Source organism: Rattus norvegicus, chromosome 8 (assembly GCF_021556685.1).
Source record: "Rattus norvegicus strain SHRSP/BbbUtx chromosome 8, alternate assembly SHRSP_T2T, whole genome shotgun sequence".
Classification (NCBI taxonomy): domain Eukaryota; kingdom Metazoa; phylum Chordata; class Mammalia; order Rodentia; family Muridae; genus Rattus; species Rattus norvegicus.
The window spans coordinates 98,249,013-98,266,598 of record NC_141541.1 but is presented as its reverse complement, the minus strand read 5'-3'; the positions used below and the strand labels follow the sequence as shown (position 1 = coordinate 98,266,598).

At 50.6% G+C, this 17,586-nt stretch overlaps 1 protein-coding gene across 2 annotated transcripts in view; it reads right to left on the bottom strand.

The window, feature by feature from the left end:
- Rasgrf1 (RAS protein-specific guanine nucleotide-releasing factor 1) overlaps positions 1–15,178 on the bottom strand; it is a 129,624-nt gene extending 114,446 nt beyond the window's left edge. The window contains 3 exon segments of one of the 2 annotated variants that reach the window (NM_001105753.1): positions 7,517–8,287; positions 13,409–13,553; positions 14,700–15,178. In NM_001105753.1, the coding sequence (NP_001099223.1) occupies positions 8,172–8,287; positions 13,409–13,553; positions 14,700–14,972 (534 nt within the window). In that variant the 5' untranslated portion in view covers positions 14,973–15,178 and the 3' untranslated portion in view covers positions 7,517–8,171. 2 annotated transcript variants of the gene reach the window in all.
- Between the last annotated feature and the right edge of the window lie 2,408 nt (positions 15,179–17,586).

Here is a 17,586-nt window from a genome sequence, read left to right as displayed (position 1 = left end):
TAGTAACAGTAATATAAATCTTTTGCCATGATATGTTGGAAGTATGTGACCTGTTTGTTTTTATTTTGATTTTATCGGGGATTACAGCTAAGGAATTACGTGAGTCTCAAAAGAGACTTTGAACCTTGGACTTTAAAACATTGTTGCGATTGTGATGTAGTATGAGGACTTTTAAATTGGACTACATGCATTTTGCATTATGTTATGGCTACAAGCCTAAGGGAACCAGGGAGTGAAGTGTAGTGGTTTGAATAGGTTTGGCTCCCATAGATTCATGTGTTCGAATGCTTGGTCCATAGGGAATGGCACTATTAGGAGGTGTGGCCTTACTGGAGGAGGTGTGGCCTTGTTAGAGGAAGCATGTCACTGTGTGGGCAGGCCTTTGAGGTCTTAATGCTCAAGGTATGCCCAGTGTGAGACATATCCAGTCTCATTCTGGCTGCCATTGTATCAAGATATAGAACTCTTGGTTCCTCCAGTGCCATGCCTGCCTGCACATTGCCATGCGTCCTGCCATGATGATAACGGGCCGAACCTCTAAAACTGTAAGTCAGCCCCAATTAACTGTTTACCTTTATTAGAGTTGTGTTGGTCACTAAGACAAGATGAAGCTATATGCTTGGAGCAGAGAGGGACTCTGCAGTGTTCTCTCTCATTCTCTGGGACAGCCTAGACTGGGTCCCAACAAGAGATGCTTTTAAAGGATCTATGCTGCCCTCTCCTCCTTTCCCACCTGCTCGTTCTGAGGATTGGACCTGCAGAAACTTGCTTGGTTTGGTGTCTGTTGCCTAGACAGTTTATCAAGGCGACACATACCTGGCGCGAGCAATCGCTGCCACCCACTCGTCACAGTCCTTGGAGTCATCGGTCCTCAGCTCTAGGGACTTCTGGCTGTCATTGGAGAAGTTCACTGTGAAGTAATGATGCTGCACAGAGAAAAAGACACAGACACCTCCAGTGACCAGGATGCCCACACATCCCATAGCATTCCCAGCTGCACCGCTGAGCGTACCTGCTGCTGCAGCAGCTGAGCCCAGGTGCACTCTTTGTGATCGTGAGAATGCCACTCTATTCCGTAGCGCTCAATCTAAAAGGAATTTGTGTGGGGTGACGAAATGTAGACCTAGAATGTGGTAAGGTGGCAAACCCCACAAAGCCTTATTTGCCCTCCAATTACAAATAAACAAACAAATGAAAAAAGCCAGTTCGAAACCATCAGGCACTCTGGAAGGACAGCAGGGGAAACCCACTAAGAGAACATCTCTGTGGAGGAACTGGGTACCAGTTCAATGTAGCATGCCTTTAATTACGCCATGAAAATTGACTAAGAACACATCTAGATGCTGGGGTGAAAGAATCAAATCAATTGTACAGTCCCCAGAAAGTAACATCATAAGCCACTTCTGTGCTGGGCACAGGTGTCTGTTTTCAAGCTCAGTCAATGGTGGGGCTGGCCTCCCTGAGGTCTCCGGGGAGCTGAGGAGTCAGACACACATCTATAAGGTTGTTATGGGAATTAAGCACCCATAAAGCTCTCTGAACACCACCTGTCACTAAGTAAGGGTGACGTGAGTGTGTGCGGTAATTAATACCATATGATTGCTATTATGCTCGAGGTGAAAGGGACTGTGTAGCACAGAGGAAGCCAGTCACTGGAGAGGGGCTTCTCGGGGGATGTGTCTTGGTCCTGGTTCTCTTTCAAGTTGGCTGGAAGACTGTGTGCAACAACACAGGTACCCGGAGCCCGTGGCCTGCTGCCAGAAAAGATACACAGCAGATAGACAAAAGGCAGAGGGTACTCAGACACAGGAACTCGGGGTGCAGAATACAAGGTGAGAGGAGCTAGGGTGAGGCCCTGGTTTCTTGTTTGAATAACAAAAGTGCCATAGATAGGCCTGGATGGGCGGTTTAGGGTAGGGCAGGATGAGTGGGAGATGAGTATACGGAATGTGGGGTTCAAGGGACAGCTTTGAGGTCAAGAGAGAAGCTGAGAAGCCATTCGGATGGATGGAGACCCCAAAGCTGTGACCGCCATCTCTGTCTCTTAGGAAGAAGCAGGGTAAGGTGCAAAGAGGGGGTCTAGGGCCTGACCTATGGAAGTGTGCCATACATGGTGCCTGTGTTTCAGCACTTCAGTGTCCAAGTAGCTGGAAAAAGCAGCAGCACGAGGTGATGTGTGTAAACTAATTTTAGTGTGTGTGTGTGTGTGTGTGTGTGTGTGTGTGTGTGATGTGTCAGGGGTCAGGGGTGGGGGGAGACTTATTGCAGAGTTAGTGATATTCCTTGTCTCCTAAGAAGCAGATAACTGGGCCTGTCACAGGAAATGTCAGCTCCAGCCTTGAACCATGGGAGAAGAGCTCTAGTGGGCACTGGCCCTGAAGGAAGGAAGCAGGTTAAGAGAGGAGCTGCAGGTGGTCCTTCTCCGTCTCAGGAAAGTAAAGGAACTTCTAAAATTCCGTCTTATGTGATCTTGTTTTACCCCATATCCACCAAGTGCAGCAGGCGTCCTCTGCTTTCTAGTTGTTGAGCCTGGACGGACACTTAGAGACACTGAGTAAGTGGAGAACGAAGGAGCCAATCAACACACTGCCTACTTGGGGCCTGGCCTTTGCCACTGGGATGCAAGTTGCTGGGCACAGGTTTCCTTTTCCTAACTTTTCCTCTCCAATGTTGGAGCCTCTGAGATGCATTGACCCACGCATGGGGCTTGGATGGCTCAAGGCCAGGACCTGAATGTTCTGGAGTGTTCTCAGCCCTGCCCTGTGCTGGTTCTGAGTGACCAATAGGTGGCTGAAGGAGAGGACGAATGAGACGAGGAGGCTCCACCTCACCCTGTCTCTAAGGTAAGGCACCAGGAGGATGTAGCCCTTTCTTGGTTCACAGTAATAATGACTGGACACAACTCTCCCGAGCGCATGCACTGTGCTGGCCCTAACAACAAATAGAGCAAAGCCCCCAGGAAGAGGGCAAGACCTTAAGTTTGTTGCTTTTGATTTGTGGGAGTCCGGATCCAATGTTTTATTTTAATTATCACTATAGGCTCCCCAAATACGTAGAGCTCAGGGATGGACACAGGGTGATAGCATTTTTTCTCTGTGCCAGCCTGTTTCTCACCTACTCCCCATCCAGGGTGGAGATTAGAGGAACTTCTGGGGAAGGGGGTGGTGGTGTTAAAGTAAGAGGAAGGGAAGTCTTTTGTGGAGGTGTGATAATAGCCAACATTATGAATGCCCCTGGGTCGAAAACTGAGGGAAGACAAGGATTTAGAAAAAAGGTTACAGCTAAGGGACTCCCTTTTGCATCTAATTGGGACCCTGAGGTCTGCGGGCTGAGAAAGCCCTGGCTTTTGCTGCTCCTTTTCTCCTGCCAACATCTTATTGTGAAGTTCAGGTGTTTGGAAACATTGGCAGGGTTTTATAGGGAAGCCGACATAAGCTACCATCTGGGCTCCTGTTGTACTCTGCAGCCCTCGAGGACAACCTTGGCTTCCACGAGTGGCTCCTAGTGAGCAGTCATTCCAGATGGAAGATTCCTCTCTACAATTTGGCGCAGACGCCTAAGGACAATGGAAACACCTTTCCTGCACCGCAGAATGGCCCTTTGCGCCCCTAGTCTGGTAACAGTGGTACGTGTCTGTTGCTTGAGCTTGGGAAACAGCTGGTGCTGATCACAGAGGGCATGTGTGGATCTGGTTTAATTGTTTCCTACCTCCTTTAGGTGTGGGGCCTACACTGTGAGAGGCTCAGGTGTCCCCTTGATCTGGGGCTTTGGAGAATGAGAACATGGAAGGGTCAGGGTTGTAATACTGTGGCTTTTCAGGGCAATTTGGGTCAAGAAGTACATCCCTCATCTGCCCTTGTGCAAGGAGCTGCCCTCCCTGGGGCAAAGCATGACAAAGGTAAGGGGACAGGTTACTCCAGCCTTCATTAAAGGAGGTTAAAGGAAAAAGAAGACTGCATTTAGAAGCACTGCATCCCTTTTGCTTTTGTTTTGTTTTGTGTGTGTGTGTGTGTGTGTGTGTGTGTGTACATGTTCCTGTGTGTGTGTGTGTGTGTGTGCGCACGTGTGTGCGCGCATGAGTGTGTATGTGCATAACTTGTGTGGAGGCCAGAGGTTGACTGTCTTTTTCAATTGCTTTCCACCTTAAGTTTTGAGAGAGGGTCTCTTATTGGACACTTTCCCCCATCTTCTACCTCCCAGTGCCTTTCTGTGTTCCCGGGGATCCAAATTCAGGCTCTCACACAGCAAGCACTTCCCCAGTGACCTATCTTCCCAGCCTCTTTACTTTCTTACAAGATGAAGAAATGGCTGACTTCATGGAGGGAGGAGAAATGAAAGGGCGGTTCATATTCTTATGTATTTGGAGGACAGCAAGCCCTAGGGCCTTGTGTTTTGTGATAAATCCTATCCCAACACTTCGGGGGCTGTGGTAAGAGGATCTCATGGTTGAGGCTAGCCTGGGCTACATACACGATGGCTGAAAAAAAAAAGGTAGGTAAAGCAGTAAGTCAAAAAATAAAGGTTCTATATTGAATGTGTTACAGAAATAATTCTTTGGCTGCAGGACTGCCTAGTAATTTCCTGCTGTCCGTGAGGCGTCAAAGTCTCTTTCATAAAATGCCTGCCCCCCATCAATCTTGTGGGCCCCACTGCCCACTCCTTAAGGGTAAATTCGACACCACCTGCTTTGAGACTCTTGCTATTAACCAATTAACTAATGAACTGGTCTAATGAGCTTGGTCACCCACTCAACAAACAGGGACAGCTCCATGCTTAGCACAAGGCACAGCGCCAGACTGCAGGGCTGTTTCTTAGTCAGAAAGGACTTCTCTGAAAGGACAGGAGCCCACTCACAACAGCGAAGGCAAAAGAGAAGGTGTGGACAAGCATGACCGTGGTAATTAGTGGAGCACAGAAAACCAATGTGCCCAAGGCCTGAGTGAGGAACCACTTCCATCTGCCTTACCCCTATGAGCAGCAGCATCTCCTTCGTGCGTGTGCTGAGACCCTCCGCTTCTGTAGAACTCAACACACTCAAATCATTGCTGCCATCTTCCCATTGCTCTGTCCCACAGGTACATATCTGATATGTATCCTTTCTGAGAGAGTACATAGGACATTAGTGATAATGAGCTCTTCTCGGAAACTAGAGGCAGAAAGGAAGAGCCATTTCACTAGATGCCTTTTTTTTTGTCTTGTCAATTATAGTAGCCAATTGTACTACTAATAGACTAGGATAAACAAGGTAGTGGCTGTTTTTGAGCTTCTCTGACTGACTGTTTGGTCTCCAGACTTGGGTGGCACTGTACACAGTCAGGATGCTGACACTTGGATGCCACCAAGTGGAGCATGGTTTTCATCGAGGGCCAGCAAGGATTGCTGACAGTGACTTAGCCCTTAAGGTCAGCTTTATGTCTCTGCTGAAGTTATGCAAGCCATTCGCACTTTTGCTCACTCCAGCTCCTGAGGCAGTTGGATGTCATAATTAGTCTGATATCTTTGCCTAGGCTAGCAGGGAAGCCCTCTGACACAACTGCACACCGCTCCTCACCCAGACTCAAACAGTAAGGCTCCTCAGGGACTCTACACTCTTTGCCCCTCCCAGTTTTTCACAGATCTGACCAGAGGGAAAAAGATTCTGGGTGACAAACAGTCTGGCCAGAGGGCAGAGAAGATGCTGGGTGGGCAGGCTTGGGGCAAAAGCATACTGGACAGTTTGTAAACACTGCCTGTGGCCACCGTCTTCCAAACCATTTTATCAATGTCTGGAGGTTGTTGAAGAACCCAGGAGACATTGGAGCAACTATACCTGTAGTCAGAAATGTTCAAGTAGGTTTCTCTGCATTTCTACAAGGAATTTTGGAATCCCAGTGGAAGCCAATACAAATTCATCCATTCACTTTCCTAAAGTAGGTTTGACAAAGTTTTATTATAAGATGTGAGTTGGATTTTTCCAATGTGGAGAAAGTCAAGGATCAACTGAGAGATGTCATCTAGAAAATGATTATCTCCTTTTGTGCAGGGAAGAAGTTGCCTTTGCCTGAAGGGTTAGCAAAACCTATTCTCTAGAGCAGAAATCACCTAACTTAACAATTGGCCTGGAGGTCCATCGACCCTATAGATTTAGGAGGTTTGGTTCCAGTTCTACCCAGACCTGGATGGTGTTTGGCATCTAGAACTCAGAGCTGGGCACAGCACAAACTCCCAGGTATTCATCCATACTGCATTGAGGCATACATAACGTTCAGCAGTGTGTCACAGGGTTGGAAGAAATTGAAGGGGACCCTTAGTGCTCCACAAATTCTAGCCTTTACCAGTGCTCACTTCTAGTGGTATAGTGCTGGAGACCAAGCAATGCACTGCAGCAATGGGCTTTCCTGTTTCAGGGGTAGCTTATTAAGAATTTCGGAAGCTTTTGGGGTTACAGCTCTGTGTTGACTTGCTTCACCTGGCACCCTGGTGACCTGGTTTATTGCTTCATTGAGGAAAGGTTTTTTTTTTCTTTTTTTAGTGTATGTGGAAATTGTAACTGTTACAATGCACTGGCTACATCTGCCAGGCCCTACTGTAGCTTCCTACATTGTAACCAGTTTAACAGTGATGGGGCACCGAAACTCAGAGAGACTGAAATCTATCTTAATCTGGTGTGGGGTGTGTGTGTGTGTGTGTGTGTGTGTGTGTGTGTGTGTGTGTGTGTGTGTGTGTATCTAACAGAAGTGGAATCCACACCTAGGCTGAAAGTTCCTGGCATTACTTCTCCTGAGAGGCTGGGAACTTCTCCATGTTCAAGGCTGGAGGCAGGAAATTAAGGCTTCGTGTTTGAGGGAGTATGCATTCCCCTCTGGGGATAAGAAGTAGAGGTGTCTGGGCCTCCCTGATATTCTATGCATGACAGTGGCCCTCATGGGAGCGATTGGGCCTTGGCAGTGTTCTGGGCCCCTGTCACACTCACAAATCTCTGGGGCTCCTGAATATACATCAGGGAACTGAGTTGTGTTTTTGGCTGTGTGTACACCACACCAGCTCCGGGCTCCTACAGATTCCAGTGAGTCAGGACTGTGGGGTGTGGATGCCTGCCATGTGTTTTCCCTCGATCATGGCAGAGTTACAAAGTTCCCACCCAAGTGGAAAGCCACTGCCTTCAGGAAAGTTACCGAAACGGCCATGACATATTTCACTCATTGTTATTTTCCCCCACCGAGACAAGGTCTCTCTCTTACAGTATCTTTGGCTGGCCTCAAGCATGCTGATATCCTCCTGCCTCTGCACCCTGAATGCTGGGGTGACAGTTATGTACTACCATGACTGGCATAAGGATCAGCCCAGGTCTTTGTGTTTGTTAGGTTAACTGGCCACATCCTCAGCACTGCTCTTGATTCTTCCTGATTCTCTTTCTATGCTGACAGGCAGAGAATGCCAAGAAGATATCCAGCCAGAGTCTTTATGTCTTTATGACAGGCTGGAGAGCTTAGGTTTGCAAGTGATCTGGGTGCCTGCATATCCTTGCTCTGTAGCTTTGACTTCGAGAAGTAGGATTTGTTCGTGGAGCCTCGGTTTTTCCATTTTGAAAATGGATTAACAGTGATGACCTTCTAAGGCTGCTGAGATCATTAAGGGCAGTATAGAGTCATACTTTGGAGCTCAATGGCTAGTACTCAGTGCTCTCTCAGTGTTTCTTGTATAGTCTTTTAAAGCACCATGTTGCAAAATTATATACATTTGAAACTGGGTGTAGTGGCTCATGCCTGTAATCCCAGCTAGTTGGTGGCCTGAGGCAGGAACATCCTAAGTTTGAGACCAGCCTAGGTAACTTAGCGAAACTGTATGCTTTTTTTCTTTTAAACAGCAAAGTAGGGTAGACGGGTAGCTCAGTAGCAGGGCACTTGCCTAGTATGCACAAGGTCTTTGTTCAATCCCCACTACTGAAAATAAAGAGAAAGAAAAATCATAGACATTTTAATCTGCATTTAGAACGCGCCAAAGCTGAGCCGAAGGGCCTTCGGTAATAACTTGTAGCGAAGGTCAAATGCTTTATAGCATTAATATAGATGAGTTTTTATGTGGAAACCCAATTAATATATAAAACAGTTAAAAGCAGCCTTCTCTGACTGATGTGGGGGTATGGCCCCCAGGGCTTCTCAGAATGAGGGAGGAGGACCACAGATGGAAAGCTAAATGATCAATCTACAGGGATGGTGGAAGAGACGCTTCGACTCCACTCTGTCACGCAGCGCTGACAAGTCTTCTGGGTTTCCCATCCTTGTTTGTGGAGCTGGAGAAACAGTACCTGGGTAGCACTGTGGAGAACACTCTGAGCTCAGTGCATCACTGTTGGCTGCTCTCAGAGAACACAAAGGATCGGCTAACAAGCCATGGCAGGCTGTGAAAGAATTTAATGTCAGGTTGACTCTAAAGGAGCACACAGGGTCTATCTAGCTGGTGCTGCCCTCTGTCTTCTCGGTGCACCAGTCCAGTACATCACCTCATTCCCTACCATCCAGGTAACAGGGAGGCTACCTGACAAGCATCTGACCATGGCCTTTCGTTGGGTCATCCCTTTCTGCATGCATGGCGGCTCTTGTCCACTGAGGGTCGCTGTCTCTGCAAGGGGCATGCTCTTCACAACTGTGAACACAGCCTTTTCCTGCCTCTAGCATTTCCCTGCTTGTCCTCTTGAGACAGCATCATTTCTTACTGTCACGAGTCTACTCTCCATCACAGTTGGCTGTATGCTCATGCCCAATGTCCGAGCACAGAATGTGGGCATCGTGCTTTATCTGCCCCTGTCCATCTCATCCAGTGGAATGACAGTTCTGCCAGTCCCTCATTAGGGTCTCTTCCTTCCTTTCAGGGCTCCACATCTGCGACCTGGGCACTTAATTATGTAATTCTGTCCCAGTTGCCTGGCACTGTCCTGGTGTCTGGATTTAGTGGAGGAAATGTCCATCTCCAAACTACCAGCTGAGCACAGGAAGTAGTCGTGGGCTATGGCTACAGATGTGAGTGAAAAGGGGGCTAGAAACACCACCAGTGCTGAAGTTGGGAGGTGTACTGGCTCCTGGAGGGGTGTAGGCAGACTTCTCTTCTGAGAGGCCACTTTTAGGCTGAGACCTGCTAGAGAATCTGAGGCCACATCCCTCAGGTATGGGCAGGGATGAAGATCAGTCATCATATCAGAGGGAAGAGAGGCTTCCAGGGCCTTGAATGTAGGAAGAAAGGCTGTACAAGTTGAGGATTTGTCACATGAGCAAGGAGCAGGAGGAGGTAAGGGGAGGAGGAGGAGGAGAAGGGGGAAGAGGGAGGGGGAGGAGGGAGGAAGAGGGAGGGGAATGAGGGAGGAGGAAGGAAGGGGGAGGAGGGGAGGAGAGGGGGGAGGAAGAGGGAGGAGGGGAGGAGAGGGGGGAGGAAGAGGGAGGAGGGGAGGAGAGGGGGGAGGAAGAGGGAGGGGGAATGAGGGAGAAGGGAGGAGAAAGGGGAGGAGGGAGGAGGAAGGGGAGGGGGAGGAGGGAGGAGGAAGGGGAGGGGGGGAGGAGGGTGGAAGAGGGAGGAGAAAGGGGAGGAGAAAGGGGAGGAGAAAGGGGAGGAGGGAGGAGGAGGGAGGAGGAAGGGGAGGAGGGAGAAGGAGGGGGAAAAGGGAGGAGAAAGGGGAGGAGAAAGGGGAGGAGAAAGGGGAGGAGAAAGGGGAGGAGAAAGGGGAGGAGAAAGGGGAGGAGGGAGGAAGAAGGGGAGGGGGGAGAGGAGGGTGGAAGAGGGAGGGGAAAGGGGAGGAGAAAGGGGAGGAGGGAGGAGGAGGGAGGAGGAAGGGGAGGAGGGAGGAGGGAGGAGGAAGGGGAGGAGGGAGAAGGAGGGGGAAAAGGGAGGAGGAGGGTGGAAGAGGAGGGAGAAGGAGGGGGAAAAGGGAGGAGGAGGGTAGAAGAGGAAGGAGGAGGAGGGAGGAGGGAGGAGGAGGGAGGAGGAGGAAGGAGAAGGGGTGTTGGGGCTGCATTAGGGGAGTCAGCAGGCTTACTTTCAAGGGATCATCTAGGGAGTGGCTAGCAGAAGGAGGAATTTGAATTCACTCAGAGTAAGAAACATGAGTTCAGGTAATGTATATAGAAAGCAGTTACCCTATGTCCATCAACACTTAATGTGGATGCAATCAGCATGTAACACTACTTTGTAAGCATGTAACAAATGCTATGTGTTGTGTGTCAGTCACAATGGTAAAAAGTGATATAAAAACAATAGAATACTAGGACTACTTGAGGGGGAACCAGATGAGAGTGAGGGGAGGAGATGAGGCAGAATTCCTATCCAAGAGAGTCCTCTAGGGGCTCTCTAGGAGGATTTCTTGCCCTAGGTAGATACTGCATGGAACAAAGCTCTGTGCTTGCTTGGGGTGGAACATTCTCTCCTCTGCACCTGTGGAATCTGACCCTGGCTCAGTGTGGAGAGCCAAGGTGTACTCTGGGCAAATCAACCACAGTGAGGTTTCCCGCTTAGGTTTACAGACTTACAACGTGTCCCCAACCCTCATTCTACTGCCAGCAGACATGGGGCAGGGAGTAGAGCCTTCTCTGTTCTATTCCTATGAGAGGCATCCTCAGGGAGCTTCTTCAGTCTCTCTCCTTCTCTTTGTCTGTCTCTGTCTGTCTCTGTCTGTCTCTGTCTTCCCCTCTGTCTCTGTCTCTGTCTCTCCCTCTGTCTCTGTCTCTCCCTCTATCTCTGTCTCCCCCTCTGTCTCTGTCTGTCTCTGTCTCTCCCTCTGTCTCTCCCTCTGTCTCTCCCTCTGTCTCTCCCTCTATCTCTGTCTCTCCCTCTGTCTCTGTCTCTGTCTGTCTCTGTCTCTCCCTCTGTCTCTCCCTCTGTCTCTGTCTGTCTCTGTCTCTCCCTCTATCTCTGTCTCTCCCTCTATCTCTGTCTCTCCCTCTATCTCTGTCTCTCCCTCTGTCTCTGTCTCTCTCTGTCTCTCCCTCTGTCTGTCTTTGTCTTTCTCCCTCTCTCTGTCTCTGTCTCTCTCTCTCTCTCTGTCTCTCCCTCTGTCTGTCTTTCTCTGTCTTTCTCCCTCTCTCTGTCTCTGTCTCTCTCTGTCTCACTGTCTCTCTCTGTGTCTCTGTCTCTGTCTCTCTGTCTCTGTCTCTCTCTGTCTCTGTCTCTCTCTGTCTCTCTGTCTCTCTGTCTCTCTGTCTCTCTGTCTCTCTCTCTCTCTCTCTCTCTCTCTCTCTCTCGGCTGAGAGGTAGGGTGGGTAAAGGCACACCCCACAGTTTCTGCAGTGCCAGCTATCACACATGCTGGCACTCTAGCTCAGCCTTGCCAGTTTCTTCCAGGGACAAACCTTAGGTTGGAGCTGCTGATTTCCTGCCCTTCGTCCTTGGTTTGCTTAGATCACAGGAAGCTGTGTGTGAAGGGTATTGCCAGTAGAGCAGCATCATTTTCCTACTCTCTGGCTTGCATTTTCCTGGCTGGTGGAGGACTTGAATAGGTTTCAGCTCTGGAGGGTAGTGAGGCTGGCAGAGCTGCAGAGGGAGGGGCGGAGGGCAAAGCTCATGTTTGCTGATATGATGGGTGACCATGGAGGAGTTTGTCTCCTCACCTGTTAAACCCGAAGCACGCAGAGTCTCCAGGCTGTGGTAGAGATCAATCCACCAGGCCAATCAGGAATGTTCCCTATAGATAAGAATCCTGCGTAATGTTAGGTAATAACACTGGCCTAGTGGAGGAGGGGTTCTCAGCTCATGGAGCCTAAGCTTTTACCAAGCTCTGAGCCATTGGCATTGCTATCTGTTTGAATCCTTCTCCTTCAAGGGAATCATAAGGCACCTTCCATCCACATTAACCCCTCCTGGTTGGAGGGAAGGAAGCACAAGCTGTACTGAGGTTGGTTTGGCAAGATCTCTTACTGAGAAGCCAGCTCTAAACATTTTTATTTCAGGTGGTTTGGGAAAGCCACCGTGGATGACTTTGCAGAAGCAGGGTATGGGGCTCCCAGGGCTAATCTCTAAGCATGTTGAACCCATGCTCTAAATTCAGGTCATGGTTCAGGGATGGGAGGAAAGGAAATCAGGGCTGAGTAAACAGAGGCCAGGCCAGGGAGGTACCCTGCAGCAGCTAAGAGGGTGGGGACAAGAGGCATCTATCTCATTTCAGAAGACCCTGGGGGTCCCAGGGCAGAGACAGTGTGAGACAAAGCCCCGGATATTGCTCTTGCTTTAAACATAGATCAATCTGGGTACAGCTGAGTCAGATGACGTCAGATCAGCCTGGGCTCTCAAAACACCTGGCAATCCAGGTCTTTACAGGCTATGGCATGCCCCCCACTTGTATTTATGTTCCCCCAGAATCCCAGCATCTGTAATCATCAGCTTCTTAGCTATAGTGCCCAGCACCCAGCCGGTTCTCAGGACATGAAATATGGAAGTGTCATATGACACCTCTAGCATGCCTAGCCCAAGAAGCATTCTCTGTACATCTGCTACGTGTTCTGCTCTCAACCTGCCACTGCCACCAGGGTGGGGGATCTCCAGCTTGCACTTGGCTCTCTGATCCCATAGGTTTACAGTTGGGTAAAACAAAGCCCCTTGAAAATGGAGTTCTACCAGGTACCAGCTAATCTTGCCAAATGTAGACACTGAGTCAATTCTAGGTCTTATTCTGTCAGGGCAACGCCCTTTCTATGGTCCTCAGTTTCTCGGCTTGGAGAATGAGGGGAGTGGATTAGTCTAATATGCAGACAGATATCATTCTAATCTAGTTAAGAGCCCACTAAATTGTATTGTGAGCGTCTTCTCCTACACAAAATTTTGCTTTGTGTTCTCAAGGACCTGGGGATCCATCTGGCCCGTGCCATTTCCCCTTTGTACACACGTCAGTCTCAGAGGACTTCTGTGTGTTAGCTGAAGAAGCCACACTGTCAAGCAGCCATTCAGTTGGGGAGGACTCAGTCTCCAGCTTGTCAGTCTTCTAGTTTAGGGAACCTAGACAGATGCCTTGAACCTGCACCCACATAGCTTCCCTACTCCTGTTTTCCTTCCCACCTAGGAGCTCAGACCCTACTGTGACTTAGGGAGCTGGGGGAGGAGGGCCTTGGCTGAGCCTGGTGTGGGGGGGTGGGGGTGGGGAGGTGCAAGCTACTAGTAGATACAGTTGTGCTGCAGCTGCCTGCAGACAGTGGGTGAGCAGAAGGGCTGACAGTCTGGGTTGGGTGTTCTAGCTGAGCCAGGAAGGCTCCATTTGGGGACAAGCTAAAGATGCTGCTGTTCCTTGCCACCTGGGAGCCTCTGCCTGGTCTCGTGACTGGTCATTCTCAGAGCCTTCCCCCTAATTTCTGCCCCCCCCCCGCTTCCAAGCCTACCCCCACCCCCAGAAATCATCACCTAGCACTAAAGGAGCTAAGGCAAGGTATGAAGAGGGTGGTGGAGGACAGGGTGCAGATCTCTGTCCTAATTATGGAGAAGGAGACTTCAAGGGTGGCTGCCATCCCAGTCAATTCAATTGCCACCAGCCTGAATGTTTTTGAGATCCTGGTTGGTTGTCTTCTCAGAACATTACGTCGACGTCCACTCCTGCTATGACGCTGTGCAAAAAAAATCAATCAATATTTCTCTCTTTCCTCCCCCCTCCCCCTCTCTAGGCCCCAGTGTCTCCATCCGGGCAACTAGCCAGGTGGGGCTGGGCCCTACGAATGTCAGGCCTCTCCTAGAGCTGACATTTTAGGATACACTGTCATGTATTTTTCCTTCCCTCCCAGAGGTCAGGGGACTAAATGCCTTGGGGGGGCAGCTATCAAGCTTAAAGATATCTCACCCCGAGGGTTCCCACCCAGAGGCTGCAGGTGCCCCTCCCCTTTCAATGGCAAACTAGCGCGTCTGTCAAGTCTAGGCCCAATTGCGCATCGAGGCCTAGCCCTTTAGCCTTGCTGTTTGGGCAACATCAGCAAGCGAGGGAACGAGTGAGCACAGCGCTACCGCGGCGACTGCAGCGGCCGCGGCGGCGAAGGGGGCGGGGGAGGAAAGAAGAACCCACTTGTCCCACTGCTTCGCAGCAGCCCAGGCCCTGGCCTCTGCGCATTTTAGCGGTTTTTGTAACCCTGGGGTTTGTTAGCTTGGCCAGAACCAGCTGGTGCACACCATCACTAGATCGCACAAAATGACTCCTCAGGCCTTCGCACCCCCCAACTGGGCCAGCTAGCGCAGATTATTCCTCGCCCCTAGCTGCAGGAGGCAGGGGACCGCGACGCTCCGATGTCTGTCTCACCCTTTCCAAGCTCAAGTGCAAGGAATTTCACATTTGGGGCAGAAGATCGGGCTATCAGAGATGGGGGGTGGGGGTGGGGGTAGGGATGGGTTTAGGGGCACCATTTTGAGTGGGACGGTGATGAGATTCCTTGCCCGAGTGGGTTCTTTGGACCCCATCTTCATCTGTATCTCCAAGTTTCAGCCTCTCTGTCCCCGCCCCCCCCCCACACCCCCCACGGGGCTCACCCTACCAAGGGCGGCCGCAGCTGGTAGCGGCATCCTACCCGCAGTCCCTGCCTCCCTCTGCCCGCACTAGGGTCACCCTCCCAATTTGGTCCTGCGTGTTCTTCCCGCGAAAGATGCTGAGACTCCCTAAATGCTTAGAGTAGAGGGTCAAAGTTCTGTCACTGAAGCTGGATGGAAGTCCCTGAACCCGCAAAGGCCTTAGCGGGGGCGCGGGAGGTCGGGACGCGGCGCTCCCTCACCTGTTTGTCGGACTCCTTGGAGGAGGTCCCTCGCTTGGGGGAGGGCATGCGTTTGCAGATACTGCCCTCCAGCAGGTAGAGCCCCGAGGGCCGAGAGCTCGAGTCACTTTCGAAGTAGAAGAGCAGGTTCTGCAGCAGCGCAAACCACTTGGTTTGCCATTTTGGGTTGTCCGAACTCCTCTTGCTCAGGTAGCCTTTGCGCGTGCCGTCTCTCTGGGCCAGCAGTCCCAGGGACACGACGTGGCCATCGTTCAGTCGGATGGCTTTCTGCATGGTGCTTGGAGGCCAGAGAGACCTCACGCACTAAACATCTCCGAGAGGCACCCGACTGCCCCTCGTCGGTGCGCGCCGCTCTGCCGTTCTCTGGCGCTCGCTGAACGCTCCCTCTCTCTCTCGCTCTCTCTCGCTCTCTCCCCCTCCCTCCCGCTCTCTCCTACCCCGCCCCTTCAAGATATACACTTTGAGATCTGCCGCTGAGCTCCTAGGTGGACCCCTCCTTGCTGAAAGCTCTTCCCTCCGCAGAGCTGCGGGGCCCCTGGGGATGTCGCCCGACCCTCCCTCAGCGAACTGAGGGAAGGGCGGTCTGAGCGTTGGCAGGGGGCAGCAGGCGGAGTCATATGACGCCAATCCCTCGAAGAGCCCGTTTCAGCAGCGCGGACAGGGACACACGCACGCAGCCCCGCCGAGGCGCAGAGCCGCACGCAGGCTGCACCTTGGCGCCTCCTCCCCTCCCCGGACACACACACGCAAACACACACGCACGCACACGCACACACACACACACACACACACACACACACACACACACACACACACACACACGCCTACTCCTCGCTCCTTGTTTTCCTCTTCTCCACTTTGGGTGTTCTAAGCCAAATCAGATCAATTTTCGTTCAACCCAATGGCACCCCGGAGACTCACCTCCCCGGAGTTTGCGTTCTTTGCGCCCCACCGCGGCACACCATAGACCTAGGGTTAGCCCCATTTGTCATTTTTCTCTCCTACAGCTTTCCCTCACCTTCTTTCCCTACTTTATTTTTCTAATTCAAGGTGGATGGAGGAAGGTGGATAGCGAATGTACTAGGGATAGGGATGTACTAATTTTTGCATAACCGTTCGGGTCTCTCTCTTTTCTTCTTCTGATTTCAGCTCTATTCCTGGCTGACTTCGCCAGCGACCCGAGAATACAAGGGGTGAACTTGGGTGGGGAAAGGTGACCGTTTATTTTTATTCCATTTGGAGCGTTGCCATCATTACCGGTGTCACCCCATGAACCCTAAGGTCTGGCTGGCAAGCCGCTGCTGGGAGTTTTCAGCAAATACCCCTGAAGCCTGAAGGCGGGCTTCAAACACAGGCGACGGGGACCATGGGAGCCTTCAAATAGCTGCGCTGGCGCAATGATACCTTAATGATAGATTTTCCGTTCTTATTTTTAGCTTCAATTCGCCTACACAGTTACACGGCATTTATCCGAGAACGTCACAGCGCCCGCATGCTGCACCGGCAGAGCGCGCGGGCTGCCAGGCCAGCCGGGTTCTGGTGCGGGGAGCGCGCATCGCCGTCTGCCGCAGAGGGCAGCGGCCTCGTTGAAACCGGGAACGGCGCCCGGGACGGGTGTCCTCGCAGCTCTCTGGAGAAAAAACACCATCTTTTCTCACAAAACCGCGAAAGCCCTTCCCCCTTTAGAGTGCACACACACACACACACACACACACACACACACACACACACACACACACACCATGGTCTGGAATGGAGCTGTTCCAGTTCAGGACATAGTGGCTCAGGCCTGTGCTCTTATATGATGTTAATTTTTCTTCCTCGGATAATCAAAAGAAAAAGGGGCTAAGCCCCTTAATGCAGTCTTGATTTGAGAGAGAGAGAGAGAGAGAGAGAGAGAGAGAGAGAGAGAGAGAGAGAGGCTGTGGAAATGATTGTAATAATTTTTCCTTGTTTTTCAATTTCCTTTTTTCTCCTGTCCCATTCTTTTTCTTACCTAGACATTCTCCTCTTTTCAGACTGCATCTTGGTATGTAGCCCAGGCTAGCTTGAATTCTTAATTCTTCCACATCAGAGTCCTAACTGCAGGCAACTCACTAACTTCCCTTGCCTTGGTTGTAGGGGCATAATTTTCAGTATTGAGGTTTTTATATAAATTCCCATTTTGAAGCCTGTTACAGAAAGGGCCAAAGAAATATTTGGTAAGGGGCACTATGCTAAGAGCACTTTGCCTCAGGTCAGCCATTATGCTTCCTTCAGTGTAGGTTGGGTTTGAGTTCACAGGCTTACTCTAATGGAAAGTGAAGGTGTTGGGATTTGAATCAGATTGAGGCTGATGTAGAGCAGGGCTTTATTGGGGTTTATCCCCCAATGGTGCGGGATAGTCAGGGAGAAAGTATTTCTGTGTGAGGTAGAGCAAAGGTTTGGCCTTAGTTGAAGACTGCATGGCAGACAGACCTAATGTACCTATAGTTCATGGATCTGACTGCACCTGAAATGTAGGTTTATGGATGGGTAACGCGTCTTCACAAGGAATTTCACTACAGGAGTTTGGAGACTTACTGATCTATGGCAGAATTAATGATGCTGCCTTGGGCACATGAATTGCCTGAGATTGCAGTCATAGCATACATTGTCATTCAGGAGAGCCGGGCAGGGAATGAGACAGACCTGCCAGTGACACAGCCCCACTGAGTTGCATTAGATTTTGGGCACTTGGGAGGTGGGAGAGTATGGTACTCATCAGTCTCTCACACACATCTTAGTCTGTTGGCTGGATCCTGGAGATGCAATGATAAGAAAAACGTAGTCCCTGCTTTCTGAAGCTTGGACTTGCCTAGGAACATCTTTGCTCTATAACTCCTAGGATAGCCAGAGTGGGGAAAAC